The following is a 14,051-nucleotide window of genomic DNA, read 5'->3' on the forward strand; positions in this document are numbered from 1 at the left end:
CAAAAATCATATTAATTTAATATTATATGTATTTACTTTTTAGAATATATAAAATTAAATTAAATTAAAAATTTCATGTATTTATAATTCAATTATCATAATTATAATTACACTCAAGATTATTTAAGGGTTGACGAACCGTACGTACATCCTCTTGAAACTAGGGTTTGGGTTGGGGCAGTGGTGTATTGTATATAGTATATAAGGACATTTGTTCTCTTATTTGGACAAGCGCCGAGACAGAGCAGAGCAGACAGACTAGAAAAGAAGAGAAGATGGAGCAAACATTCATCATGATCAAGCCTGATGGGGTCCAAAGAGGCCTGGTATTGCTTCTACTTCACTCTTTCTCTTCCCCCCCACCCCCCTTTGATTCTTTGATTCTAACTTCACTGCTACCAAAAAGAAAATTAAAAAAAACAACCTTTGGGTCGTGTTTCACTTTTAAGGACAATTAACTGATTTTCGGTTTTCAGTTGCTTTAGTTAAGATTTAGTAGATCTAGTAAACAAAAGCAACATGCTGTTTTTAGTTTTCAACTTAGCTTCACTTACAAAGTATTATCTTAGTCTTATTTTGATTCTTTTGCATGTTCGATTTTGGGTTAAAAATGATATCTTTTTTGGGTGTTTATTGAGGTTCATGTATTTCTTTTCAGGTTGGTGAAATCATCGGCAGATTTGAGAAGAAAGGCTTCAATTTGAAAGGTAAGATCTATCATTTTGCCCCCTTTACTTAAAAAAATAGCAAATTAGTTCCTGTATCTTAGATAAAAGAGAAATCTGTCTCGTACCTCCATGATATTTTTACCTAAATTCCTCTGCTTTTTCCCGTGTTTTATATTATCAAGTGTTGGTTTCTTTGGATTTTTGAAATTGATTTTAGGTACCTTTTAGGTATACAGTTTTGAGTGGTATGCAGCTTATCTGACATTGGATGTGCCTAATTTAGGGTTGAAGCTCATCAGTGTGGATCGATCTTTTGCCGAGAAGCACTATGCTGACCTGTCTGCAAAACCCTTCTTTAATGGGCTCGTAGAGTACATTATCTCCGGTCCGGTCGTTGCTATGATTTGGGAAGGTAAGAATGTTGTTACCACAGGTCGCAAGATTATCGGAGCCACAAACCCAGCTGAATCTGCTCCGGGAACAATCCGTGGTGACTTTGCAATTGACATTGGGAGGTATATTTGGTGTCTCCCTTTCTTTACTTTCAATTGTTAGGATACTTGCATGTTATTGACACTTGAGCTAACACTTTTCCATGTGTTGAAATGGATTGGTTTCTGCAGGAATGTGATCCATGGGAGTGATTCCGTCGAGAGTGCAAGGAAGGAAATCGCCCTTTGGTTCCCTGAATGCCCTGTTAACTGGCAGAGCAGCCTTCACCCTTGGATCTACGAGTAGAGATCATTTGGTCGAAGCTATTGGCCGTCATGGCTCTGTCCTGGTTGTTTGTTGTTGTTGTTGTTGCCAGTCTTTTGATATTTATATTACTATTATAGTTTAAAGTGGTGAAAGCTTTGTAGCATTTTGGGTGTATAGGTTAAGTTGGAGTTGTGTTGAAAGCTCCCATTACAATGCCACAGTTGAGGTGAACAGTGTTTGAATAATCAAAGCTATTTGAGTGTTTGACATATATATGTTTTCTTTGCTTTTACAATGCCATTCAATTGCTATCATTATATATACACATATATGTATATGTTAAAGGGTTTTAACTTCTGGCTCACTTTTGTATAAACTATAAAGCTATATAGATTGAAAAGGCTACACAAAAAACAAGAGTTAATAAAACTTTGAGATAGAAAGGAAGCTTCCTGGTGGCCTAACAATTTTATTGGGCATGGTATGGCACTTGGAACACAAGGATCATGAATGGTAAAACAAGACTTGAAGAATGCAAAATGATAAATTTAGCTTTTAAAGAGTTAAATGAAAGTGAAATTTTTAAAGATAAATTTTTAAACATGGTAATTTAAGTGTACTTTATGTTAATTTTTAATATTTTTATGGTTTTTTAAATGTTTTATTGATATGATACGTAAAATAAATAGTTGATTGCTGCACTAATACTGTTAAAAATTAATATTTTAGTTAGTATTTTTTTAAAAATAAAGACTAAATTGATAAAAGATATAAATATTGAGGGTTAAATTTATTATTATGAAAATTTTGTTTTTGAAAGAATGTCCTAGACATGGATGAATATAAGAATTGGGCTAATGCAACAGGCCCTTAAACTACCACTCTACCTGCTGCTATTCCTAGCCTGTGTAATCAATGCGAACAAATTTTTCCATCTCCACAATATGCAATCACCATGTCTCCACCTCTGCAAGAATTCTTATTTAGGTTTCCACTTTCACCGACCATATTCTCAAAACCTATTCTTCTCCTCCTCCTCCCTGTCTCTTGCTTCGAAGTTTCCTGAAAGACTTGTAGTAACCCAAAGCCAGAATCGACCCAACGACAACGAGAGCCATAACAAGACAAACCCGAAAGGGAAGGTGACAGTAAAGGGAAAGAAAGAGAATGTTTGGAGCATTGACAACAACATCGCCAAAGCTGAGAAAGAGAATGACAAAGGAAATACAAAACAGAGGAGGAGGAAGAAAGGTAAGAAAGTGGTTAAAGGCAGAAAGAACAAGATTGGTCGAGTTTTGGTCTCTGGTTCTATGTTAATGGAAGTTGAAACTGTTCTACAAACTCAGGTATTTTTATTAATTGCTCTTTATATTTATGTCTATTTGGGATTATTTGTTATGAATTTTTTTTTGGATATTAATTTGAACCACAAACTAACTGGAAAAGGGTACAATTACAGTATTTGGTGTTATGCTGCTGGATTTTGTTTCAAAATTTCAGCTTGTTTTGAGGTTCATTTATGGAAGTTCTTCACTTTTCTTTTAGTTGCTTTGTAAATTTTCAAGTTCACAATTTGCTTGATATAATAAAAAAAAAGTTTTTTTTTTTTTGTAGTTTTCTTGGGTTCCATAGGAATATATATACACACACATACTAGTTTCATGTTTGCTGAAGAACTTGAGATTTGATAGCTCTTAGAATGGGGGAAATGGTTTCTAAATGTTCAGTGAAAATGGATTTATTTGATTTAGTTGTTTGTTTCTTTGATTCTTATGTCTTGTTTTAGGAACCTGTAATAAAACCAGCATGGAACACATTTGCTAGTAGTGTGAGTGGGATATGGAAGGGGGTTGGAGCAGTATTTTCACCTATTACTGCTGAAATGGAGCCGATTGAAGTCGGGAGCAGGAATGAGTACCTATATGACTGCTACATGCTTACTCGTGTTGAGGCGGTTCTACCCCCTTCTGGAAAGACATCTGTAATCCATAGGAAGATAAATTGGGTGACTTTGAATCCACACGGTGAAGTTCCAGAACATGTCGGTGTCGGAGTTGGAAACAAGGAAGAGCCCGGGGTCGAGAAACCAACTTTACCTCCGAAAGGCAATGATGGTACAATGAATCATGTTTTGCCTAGATTTGGGTCTTTTGACTTGACAACTAGTGATGTTATGGAAGAAGATGTCATGGGGATTGAACCCGGTCTCGTTTTCTTTGAGGTATGGAACGAAATGAGCGACCTTCATGTTAAGAAAATGATGTATTTGACTTGTTTTCATTGTTTTTGTTGATTACTGGCATCTTTTACTTGTTGGTCTAACCAATAACTCGCAGGATGGATCGTATTCCAGGGGGCCGCTCGATATTCCTGTTGGTGAAGTTGATGACTCTAATTATTACCTTTCTCCAACTTTTAAATTTGAACAAGTAAGTTTTGCATGGCGTGTTGTTTTCTTTAAGCATTTACGGCAAATTGACACCATAGTATTTTTGCTGTCATGAAATTTTAATGGCAACAATCGGCATACGTTATTCAAGCCTGTTCTGTAAACTGATTAACTGAAAGACATCTAATATTTATTTGTCTGTAAACTGAATTGTGTCTACGTTCATTCAAGCTTGTTCTGTTGTGCAGTGTTTGGTCAAAGGTTGTCACAAAAGACTCCGTATCGTTCATACGATAGAGTTTGGTAATGGGGGTTCCGATGTACAGATAATGAGAGTTGCTACCTATGAAGAAGAGTGGGTGAGTCCCGCAAAAATTCAACTTGAAAGGTATTCTGTTTCAATCCGTATTTACATGTTCGATAATTCTTTTGCATGATATTCGCGATGAAACTTATTTCATGATATTATATGTAGTGTGAGTGATCCGGAGTTTGATTTGAAGCCATTTTCTCAACGGAAAAGAACCCGACCATCAGAGCTTGTAGGGCCATGGAAGGTGTTTGAAGTTAGTGCCACTCCTATATATGGTGATGAGACAGTAGCTGCAGAAAGCAATGGTGCCCCGTACGTGTACCTTTGCACCGAAACCATAAAGAAGAGGAGCTTGCCGGAGAGTTCAGTGTACTTTAGAGAAGAAGAGGTGCTAGACATGCAGGATGTTACGGTTCTTTGGCTACCTGGCGGTGTTACAAGTTATGTGGATGTAAGTAACGATGGCACTCTTACTATCGGAGTCGGATGGTACTCAGATGAGGGAATCAACCTTGTTATGGAGCGAGATTACGGCATCGATGGGAAGTTGAAGGAAGTTAGATGGAAATCAGAGGTCAAGAGACTGTGGTCTCATCCAGTTTCTTTGTAAATTTATTACTTTTTGTAATGCTAACTTCACAACAGCAAATGCTTATATGTATTGCAAGCTACATGTTTGAATAAAATGAGATAATGCTAGAAGCTTTGTCATCTTGATGGATCGCATTCCTTAAGATGTTTAATGTTGCACCAGGCCTGTCAGTTAAAATTATCCAAACTAAAAAATATATTCTAGTTGAACATGTAACCTAAAATGGCCTAAACTCAATGATTGATAGGCAAACTCAAAATGACTCGAAAAATGTTAAAAATCTAAGTCCATGTTTTGAACAAAAATATATATAATGGGCTAGAAACTTGCATGACCCAATAAGCCCCATATATTTTACTTTTTACCTAATGGGCCATTGCTAGATAATAGATTGAAATGTTAAAATGGGCCATGCAATGTTAATAAAAACCTTAAACAAATATTTTTTTTTGAATAATCTCATTATAAGTTTTGATCATATTAATTTTTTGACACAATGCTTAAATTACCTATAGCTCCTCCCCAACCCATAAATAAAAGAATAATTTGTTTCAGCGTACTCGAACCCACATACTCTTGTATTAACATTAATATCTGTAATAATCAAACTAAAACTTAATCGATAAATCTTAAACAAACACTTAAAAGAGAAAATAAAGTAGGTGAAGATTGTTAAGTTCTACCTGTATAAGTAACAAAGGGCGTTCAAAATTCAAAACCCATTTTATAAAAACAAACCAAATTGAAGAAAGAAGGAAAAGGAGACATAAAAGGGATCCACCAAATATCAACCCATCATGATTGGAAGACTTTAGAATATTTGATTGAAATGCTATGATTATTGCATGGAATTCAGCATACATATTGCCTTTAGCTACTTCCTCTCTTATTGCTTCAATTTCTAATCCTTTCATTACACTTTTGAATCTTCAATGTTGAAATCATTTACATGTCGGTTCCTTTGCCTTTTTTTTTCAATCTTTTCTCCTTTGTTGAAAAATTTGCTTTAACTTAAAATATAGAGATACTCAAGGTTTTAATTGTTATTATATATAACAAGGATGATCAATGATATTCATCTCCAAAAATAATAAAATTGTACTTAAACAACTTTTAAAATTATGAAATGGGTTAAATTGTTATTTGGAGATCTGAATTAGGCAACAACTTTAATATTGGGCTTAAATTTTTTTGTCCAAGTTAGCCCACGAACTTGACCGTTGTTCTTACATTAGAGTTTAAACTTTAGGATTTTCAATGAAATATCAAAAACTAACTAAGTTGATGCCCCAATGTGAGAACAATTATCAAGTTTAAGGACTAACTTGAAACAAAAAAAATTTCAAATCCTAATGTGGAAACAATTGTTAAATTCAGGAACTAACTTGGATAAAGAAAAAGTTTAGACCCTAGTGTGGAAACAATTGTGAAGTTAAAAGATTAACTTGGACAAATAATGTTCAGATCCTAATATGAGAATAATTGTTAAGTTCAAAACCCCAAAAAATGATTTAACCCTTAACACAATGGTAATTTGGACTCAGAAAAATATTTAATTTAGATTTTGTCCTGTCTTTTAGTGAAAGTTTGTAAGCAAGGACAAAATGTTTACTTTGAAAGTCGACAATGGCATAGAGATATCCTTTTTATCTCTAATTCATTGTGTCTTGCTCAAGTCCTTTTCAATTAGTCTTATCTAATTTTGATGTTACTATCAAAGAGTGTAATGTTGGACATGTGTTATCTTAGAAATGAAAACTTGGAACAATTTCCAACTGTTTGATTAATTCAGAGAGAGACTATCTGCAAGTTGTTGTTTGCAAAACAAGAAATATAGTTTCAGGCTTTGGTTGAAGTTTATGGCTTCGCATGGTCTGTTTTCTGGTTGGGGTTTCACAGTGTGTTGTAAGCTTTTTGTGCCTTTGCCTTTCTTCCACTTACTCTTCTTTCCTTGTCTTTTGTTGTTTTAACACTGTAAGAAACTGCTCTTCTGCTTGTCTAAGCATGACTGTTTTCGGTCAAATTAAGTCTTAACTTGATTGATATTAGTATTCTTGTCAGTGTAAGAAGACGTGGATTCGAGTGTGCTGAAGTGTATTATTCTCCTATTTAAGGTTTGGAGAGAAGCTATGAATATTTAAAAATTCCATTCTAGGAAGGGGCTTGCCCCCTCCCAAAAAATAATAAATTATTATTTTAGTCCCTTGAATTTTTTAAATTATAAGTTGGTTATATAGTAAAAATATAATTTCGCCCCCGACAATGAAAAATTTTCAGTCCAACCCATTTAAAGTCTAACCCATTTAAAATTCTATAAATTAATTTTGATCCCATAAAGATAAGCTTTTGGCTTTATCCTCGCCATCTATTTTTACTGTTAAAAATTAGTCTTTATATGTTAAAATGAGATACATGTGAAGTTATCCTATCAGTCAACTAGGAAAAATGAATAAAAATTTTAACAGAAAAAATTAATTTACTTTTTGATATTCTAAGCATAGTTTAAAATGCAATAATCAGTGGGAAAACGTCATCAACAGTCATAGTTTTGCTTAAGCAAAAATGTTTAACAGATTATTCCCTTTTGAATTTGTCATAAACTATTGATCTTAAGCCACTTTGCACTTTTAATAGCTTTATCTATTTAAATTGGATGGAAAAAGAAGTTGAAATCACCATTGTACGACATTATCCTCCAACAAGGGTTTACAGTCACGAAATGGTGGTACAATTGGTTCACAGTAGCTAACTGGCTGAAGCATGATATGACTAAGCAACAGGGTATATGCCTCCTTTGTACTTACTCCATTTTCACCTTTTAACACCATTTTCTAAACTAAACCCTTTAAAGTGTACTAGGGTTAAGTCTGATCTAAGTTTTTATTTGGATTTTCTATCAAAGTTCTCTTCACACGAGAACAGTATGAATAATATGTGAAATTGATAAATTTTAATGAAAAATATTTACAATTTTAATGATTAGATTGAGATTTTTTTTAAAAAATTTTAAGTATAAGAATTAAATATCAATTTTTGTCAAAGTAAAGGGATTGACTCCATATTTTAATCTAAATACTAGCGTATTTAAAATACATTGATTAAATTGTAAATACATGTGTACTAAAGAAAAAGCACTCGTTAATTTTATTGTCATTGTCAATTTTTTAACACGTAAAATCACATTTGTCTATGTGATAAGTATAGATACATTTACAATTTGATTTATATATTTTAAGTATGATCCGGACCGCGATTTAATGAGTAAATTAATTGGAAGGGTGATGGAAGGATAAAATGAAGATAATTCAGAGGCAGACCCTCTTTTTAACAATGTTCCAATAGCCATATCTTCCTAGGAGAAAGAACAGGGAACATAAAAGATATGGTTTGAACCGACCAACTGCAATAGCCGCATATAATATTCTCCGTGATTCCTTATACTTGTATTTCACTTCACAGTATCCTAATTTTTCTCTTCTTTTTGCTTTTTTAGCCAAAACCCTGAAATGAAGTCTGAAAAGAATATTAAATCTCTGCTTAGCTTTTGGGGGGAATATGCCTATTTTCATAATATTGCGAGAAAAAAGGGAATAAATTTGGGTGAAAATTAAGTAGACATTCCATGCTGAAGTAAGAAAATGATCAGACGCTTTTACAATAATGAAGAAAGATGGATTGGGGTTAGTGGTAAATGGCAGTTGCAACTTTTAGGACAAGATCAAAATGAAGCTACTGTTTATGGAGTAGTTGATTGTTGGTGTTATGGAGGGAGTTGAGAGGGTGTTTTCAAGGGTAGAAAGTGAAAGGAAATTAAGGGACTGTGGGTGAAGTAACAAGTGGTGAAAGTGAGTGGAAAAGGGTGATGATAGTTTTATGTTTGGGCAGGGTGAAGGAGGGGTGTGGTGTGGTGTCCGAGTGGACATGTTTTTTTTGTTTTTGTATTTTGGTAATATTGGAAGCTGATTTGAAAGGCTCCATCGTTTTCCATCTTTCAACTGCAATTTGGGACATTTCTTTTGACATGGATGGAAGTTTTGATGTACCCCACCACTCATTGCCTCCATGACTTTTTTATTATTATTTCTTTTTTGAAATTCTAAGTATTTTTTTTATATTTATTTTACTATCCATGAATAATATTTTTTTTGAGATCTATGATTGTTGGTGATATGGGTTATTAATTAGGAGGAAAAAATGGTAGAGAGAAGTGTATGCATTAGGAGAAGGAGTACGAGAGTTTTCTAGGATTGCTATGTAGGGGTTGCTAGGGAGAAAAGCGGATCCTTGGTCTCTCATGCACTCAAGTTAATATGAGGGGTCACTAGTTTGTCGTGTAGTGTCACATAGTCGACAGTATAATATCTTGTATGGTTGTGTGAATTGGTCAAGTGACAATGTGTTGCAGGTTAGTTATCTCTAAGGATTGTACTATATGGTCTTGTTATGACATTCTCCTCTTTAGAATGGTCCAGTAATAGGTGCGTAGTGAATTGCCTATAGGTTAACTCAGATAGGGTCCACGGAGAGACTGTTCCACAAGAAGGGTTACTTCACTGTTTTTTGCAGAGGATCATTCATGGACTGTCCAATAACATGCAATGTGTCTTACTACGCACTCAATCAACTCTTATTGACAGTTTCATGACTCACTTCTCTTTTCCTCTCATTAACCCTATAATATTACTTCTTTTCAAAAAATGAATGATTAAATATATTTGTGTTGGTTATATCTGTATTTGACACACATGAAAAAAATAATAGTAGTGTAGATTTTTCTACTTAACTTTCTTAAAAAAAAAAAGCTTGTTGTATTGCTTTTTTCCCCTATTACTATGAACCTAAACAATATCTATTGTATATCTAACAGCAAATGACCTTTGCTTGAAAAAATGAATAAATCATACTTCGAGTGATTAGGAAAACATAATCAATGCACATTAACCATATATCACTAATTTAATTTGTTTTAATATTTTTAACTTCAGCTTGGTGGACACTAAATTAATTAATTAAGTCAATCGAATTTCATCTCAATTGATACAATTATTATTATAATAATTGGGAAGATGTGTGTTTAAGTATACTTAAATGTATATTTTTCCCGATTTAAGTTTGGAGGCTAATAATCAAATTTGTATAGCCAATTGAGTCTTAACTCGATTGGCATGGGCATTATTATCAATACAGGAGGACATGAATTTGAGTGCGCTAAAGCGTAATATCCTCCTATTTATAGGTTGGAGAGGGACGGCATTATGTTAAAAGGAATTGATATTATCAAAATCTATAATGAAATTATTCAAAAAAGATTATATATAAAAAACTAGTTAATTAGTCATTATTGATGACATGATTTACGTGTTACAAAGAAAGTATAAATAATCTTAAACGAGAAACATTCATGAAAAGATTAATTTTCATAAACTATAAACTTTCCTCAAAGATAATTTTGTTGAATTTACATATATATTTAAAATATGAAAACCAGTTTATATATTTCTTAGAAATATTCCATGATAAAGATTAAAAGATAAATATTGTGAATGAGGATTTGAGGATCAATTGAATGATTTTATTTTTAAAAATATTTATTATAAGATTTACAACATTTTAATTTTGAGACAAAAATGTACAAAAAAAGAAGAAGCCTAAATTATAGTCAATATTAGAAATGATATATGTTCCCTTCAACCTGCATCTCTCCTACACTTTGCATCAAGTTAAAGAATTTCATAATTATTCTGCAGCTGCTTGATAAATAAAACTAATAAAAGTATACAGTTAAATTATATTTTGCTCCTTTTACTAAAAACATAGATAAATTAGTCACTGCGTATTAGATAAAAGAGCAAACTGATTTTTCTATTAAAAATTCAAACCATTTCTACAATTAAAAAGTGGTTCATGTAAGCTAGCATGAAGTACACATGACACGCCATATGTTATTGTATGATTATTTTGTCAGCCATGCCATGCTAGTTTTTAAGAATACAAATTGATGAAATTTTTATAAAAATGATCAATTTACTCTTTGATTTAATTTACAGTGACAAATTTACCTATTTTTTAGTAAAGGGAGCAAAATATAATCCAACTCTTAATACTTAAGTTTACATGATACTTTTACCAATAACAAAATTAAATCATTTAAAAAAAACTATATATATATATTTACCGGTAAATAAGACTTAAGAGTCTCCTAGTCTACTATTTGATTTTTTTTTTCCTTTAGAACAATTTGATCATACTGTGCATGCGAGAGAGAGAAAGAGCAATTGCAGTGGAAGTATTGTGCACGCTCAACAAGATGAGAAGGGAATAATTTGCAGGACAAAGTATTCCATCTTACACCGTTTACTAGTTGACCTCAATATATATACTGCGCCCCCCTCTGGTGGAATGTGTGGAGCACATATCCATGAACACTATTAGGACCTACCAAGCTGCAACTATTCATATATATATGTGTGTAAAGTGAAAAAGGAGAAGAAGGATTTGAAGGACAGCTTTCGATATTTCGTTTGGGGGTTTCAAAAGAGAAATGGAAGGAGAACGGGGAGGAGTCCATAATTATGAGCTACAAGTTTCTTTCTCAACTCCACAACCTATCAACGAAATGGGGTTTGTACAGTTTGAAGAAAACCAGGTTTTGAGTTTATTGGCTCTTGCACACTCTTCTCATCATCATCAAATATCTCAGCCTCTTAATACTACCACCACCACCACCACCACCAATTCCACTGCCATGGGCTTCACCACGCAAAACAACAACCAGGTAAGTTAGGTTTTAACGATGCGAATGATGAAGCAACTGGGGGTTTTGCTTATCTTTGTATGTTTTTTTCAGGTAGTAAATACTGAAGATCCCAAAGCTGTAAACGATGAGAACAACTGTCCTAGTAAAGCTAATGATGGAAACAACTCATGGTCTGTATTCTTTTATCTCTTTAAGTACTTACTGATAGAAATTCCCACCAAAACATAGATAGATATGCACGCTTGTCTATAAGTTCTTTTCAAGACCTAAGAATCCAAGGAAATCTGATCTGCCCTTATACACATGTATGCATATTAATTGGTCTGAGAAAAGTAGATATTTTTCCAGAATCTATGGGAGATAAATAAGCCCTTACATGGAAGAGGGTGACTCCAGCTTGCTAATGGAGTACTTTTCGTACAGCAGAGACATATATATATATTAGTGGGCATGGAGAAGTTAGTGTTTGGTCTGAGAAAAGTCTTGATATGCATTGATACCCGAGTCCGCATGCATGTCAGTCCATATAGATCTTACTTTTGTAGTTACATCAGGGATTTAAATAGCGGTCCGTTACCGAAATAGCGGCCGTTATATAGCGGTAACGGCACCGTCCGAAACCGCTACTGCCGAAACCCGCTATACCCACAATACACAATAAGTAATGTAAAATTCACGATCGCGATACCTGCAATAACCGCAATAGCATCCGTTATGTCCGCAACCGCGATAAACGCAATGCGACCGAAAACGCGAACGCGACCGCGACCGCAATTTAAATCCCTGAGTTACATTACTGGGATTTTTTCACAGAAAAATGTTAAGTAGGTTTGGAACCTTGGCAGGTGGAGGAGCTCAGCCTCGGAAAAGAGCAAATTGAAGGTAAGGAGAAAGCTTAGAGAACCAAGGTTTTGCTTCCAAACCAGAAGCGATGTTGATGTGCTAGACGATGGATATAAGTGGAGAAAATATGGGCAGAAGGTTGTGAAAAATAGCCTTCATCCTAGGTACTTTCTTTTTTTCTTCTTAATTTCCTTGTCACTGTGCATGGCAGCATGGGGTAACCTTCGTTTACTGCACTTCCCTATTTATTAATCTAGTTTAAGTAACCTTGGTTATACACCAAAATGCATGAATGGAGGGTTTCTTTAATAACCATTGCAGGTTTAGACAGTTTATGCATCGTTCTCCTATAAACATCTTACAACTTATAAATTTACACAAGTTTTTAGTGTGGCAATAGAATAGTGAGCAATATGATTTTATGTTATCATAGAGGTATGTACTTCAATTAAATGAATCATAGATATTCTAGGGCTAGAATTAAACAGTACTGTTTAGATGCATCTTCAAGTAGATTTGCAGATGCTAAAAAATGGGTGAATGTAAATCTATTATAGCTATCTCCTATATTATTGAAAAGAATCAAATAAGAATAGGGTTAATATTTACTGTATTAAAAAAATTATAATAAAGGGGCTAATTTAGATTTTATTATAATTTAGCGACTTATTTGATTCTTTTTAATAATATAGGGATTAAATTGATCTGTTTTATAATAGAGAAATTAGTTTGATCTAATCCCTATAATACAAAGACTTCTTTCATACTTTAACCCCATAATGTGTCATCAAAATGAGAATATGACCCCATAATTGATTCATGCAATCACTATTAAAATGTGATAACTACAGACTCTTTTGTGGAGAATGGATTGTGTGAAACTTTGATTCCATGTCATCCTTATCTCTTTCAATGGGAGAATAACAAATCAGATTTTTCCTTCTGATTTTTAGCACTTTTAGTTGGATTTAAATTTTTTCAGGAGAAAAAAACTGAAAATCAAAAGGGAAAATCTGATTTGTCATTCTTCCATTAAAAAGAGATAAGAATTACGTGGAATCACAGTTTCATATAATCCCTTCTCTTCTTTTGCGTGTGTATATATATAATCTTTCATTAGAAACTATTCCATATTATGAATCTCTTACATTAGGTTTCTTGTTTGAGTTGGTGGGCAGAAGTTATTATCGTTGTACGCACAATAATTGTAGAGTGAAGAAGAGAGTGGAGCGACTGTCGGAGGATTGTCGAATGGTGATAACAACTTACGAAGGTAGACATAACCACACTCCCAGTGATGATTCTAATTCATCTGAGCATGAATGTTTTACATCTTTCTAAATTTGGAATGTTTTCAAAAAAACCCAAATAGTAAATATAATGACCATATGTATATGTTGTAATATTATCTTCCGACAGCTTTATCCAAATAGTGATCATTTAAGGACATCCGTAGCTTACATGGACATTGTGTCTTTTATTATTAATCCACTTGAAGACAAGAGTAGATCCTTTGGTCTATAATATTTTATAGTATATCTCTCCTTCACGTGTATATATGTATATATTCTCGATATATGGTATAATGCACTTCGTAGTTGTAAATATTGCTTTCGTACGTATCCACCCATCTATATGGCTAAAGTAAACAAATGAAGAGAACTGAATGTATGTTAATGGAAATTAAGGTAGAAAATGTTTTTGTGAGGTAAACACTTTTATTCAAATAATGGTAAGTTAGTCCAAGAAAATTAGAATGATCTTTTTTTTATTAAACTTTTCATCTTTTT

General features: G+C 33.4%; 3 protein-coding genes across 3 annotated transcripts; all 3 read left to right on the plus strand.

Moving 5' to 3' along the window:
• The first annotated feature begins 109 nt into the window (after nt 1-109).
• LOC107945569 (nucleoside diphosphate kinase B) lies at nt 110-1,636 on the plus strand. The gene is made up of 4 exons (XM_016879626.2): nt 110-326; nt 659-707; nt 952-1,183; nt 1,292-1,636. Exons 1-4 carry the CDS (start codon nt 276-278, stop codon nt 1,404-1,406), a joined length of 447 nt encoding a protein of 148 aa, XP_016735115.1. The 5' UTR covers nt 110-275; the 3' UTR covers nt 1,407-1,636.
• A 564-nt stretch (nt 1,637-2,200) lies between these two features.
• On the plus strand, nt 2,201-4,780 carry LOC107945570 (uncharacterized). The gene is made up of 5 exons (XM_041106638.1): nt 2,201-2,713; nt 3,154-3,588; nt 3,704-3,796; nt 4,005-4,144; nt 4,232-4,780. The coding sequence occupies exons 1-5, from the start codon at nt 2,204-2,206 to the stop codon at nt 4,677-4,679; spliced, it is 1,626 nt and encodes a 541-aa protein (XP_040962572.1). The 5' UTR covers nt 2,201-2,203; the 3' UTR covers nt 4,680-4,780.
• Nucleotides 4,781-10,855: 6,075 nt separating this feature from the next.
• On the plus strand, nt 10,856-13,708 carry LOC107945571 (probable WRKY transcription factor 12). The gene is made up of 4 exons (XM_016879627.2): nt 10,856-11,436; nt 11,509-11,588; nt 12,264-12,425; nt 13,440-13,708. The coding sequence occupies exons 1-4, from the start codon at nt 11,203-11,205 to the stop codon at nt 13,600-13,602; spliced, it is 639 nt and encodes a 212-aa protein (XP_016735116.2). The 5' UTR covers nt 10,856-11,202; the 3' UTR covers nt 13,603-13,708.
• Nucleotides 13,709-14,051: the final 343 nt, after the last annotated feature.

The sequence above is a fragment of the Gossypium hirsutum genome, chromosome D12, assembly GCF_007990345.1.
Source record: "Gossypium hirsutum isolate 1008001.06 chromosome D12, Gossypium_hirsutum_v2.1, whole genome shotgun sequence".
Classification (NCBI taxonomy): domain Eukaryota; kingdom Viridiplantae; phylum Streptophyta; class Magnoliopsida; order Malvales; family Malvaceae; genus Gossypium; species Gossypium hirsutum.

Excerpts from the sequence above, each read along its gene's own strand:
- LOC107945569 (XM_016879626.2), top strand. The coding sequence starts at position 276 with ATGGAGCAAACATTCATCATGATCAAGCCTGATGGGGTCCAAAGAGGC. Across the intron at positions 327-658 it reads ATGGGGTCCAAAGAGGCCTG|GTTGGTGAAATCATCGGCAG; the intron begins GTATTGCTTCTA and ends ATTTCTTTTCAG. Across the intron at positions 1,184-1,291 it reads TTTGCAATTGACATTGGGAG|GAATGTGATCCATGGGAGTG; the intron begins GTATATTTGGTG and ends TGGTTTCTGCAG.
- LOC107945570 (XM_041106638.1), top strand. The coding sequence starts at position 2,204 with ATGAATATAAGAATTGGGCTAATGCAACAGGCCCTTAAACTACCACTC. Across the intron at positions 3,797-4,004 it reads CAACTTTTAAATTTGAACAA|TGTTTGGTCAAAGGTTGTCA; the intron begins GTAAGTTTTGCA and ends TCTGTTGTGCAG. Across the intron at positions 4,145-4,231 it reads GCAAAAATTCAACTTGAAAG|TGTGAGTGATCCGGAGTTTG; the intron begins GTATTCTGTTTC and ends TATTATATGTAG.
- LOC107945571 (XM_016879627.2), top strand. The coding sequence starts at position 11,203 with ATGGAAGGAGAACGGGGAGGAGTCCATAATTATGAGCTACAAGTTTCT. Across the intron at positions 11,437-11,508 it reads CCACGCAAAACAACAACCAG|GTAGTAAATACTGAAGATCC; the intron begins GTAAGTTAGGTT and ends TGTTTTTTTCAG. Across the intron at positions 12,426-13,439 it reads AAAAATAGCCTTCATCCTAG|AAGTTATTATCGTTGTACGC; the intron begins GTACTTTCTTTT and ends GTTGGTGGGCAG.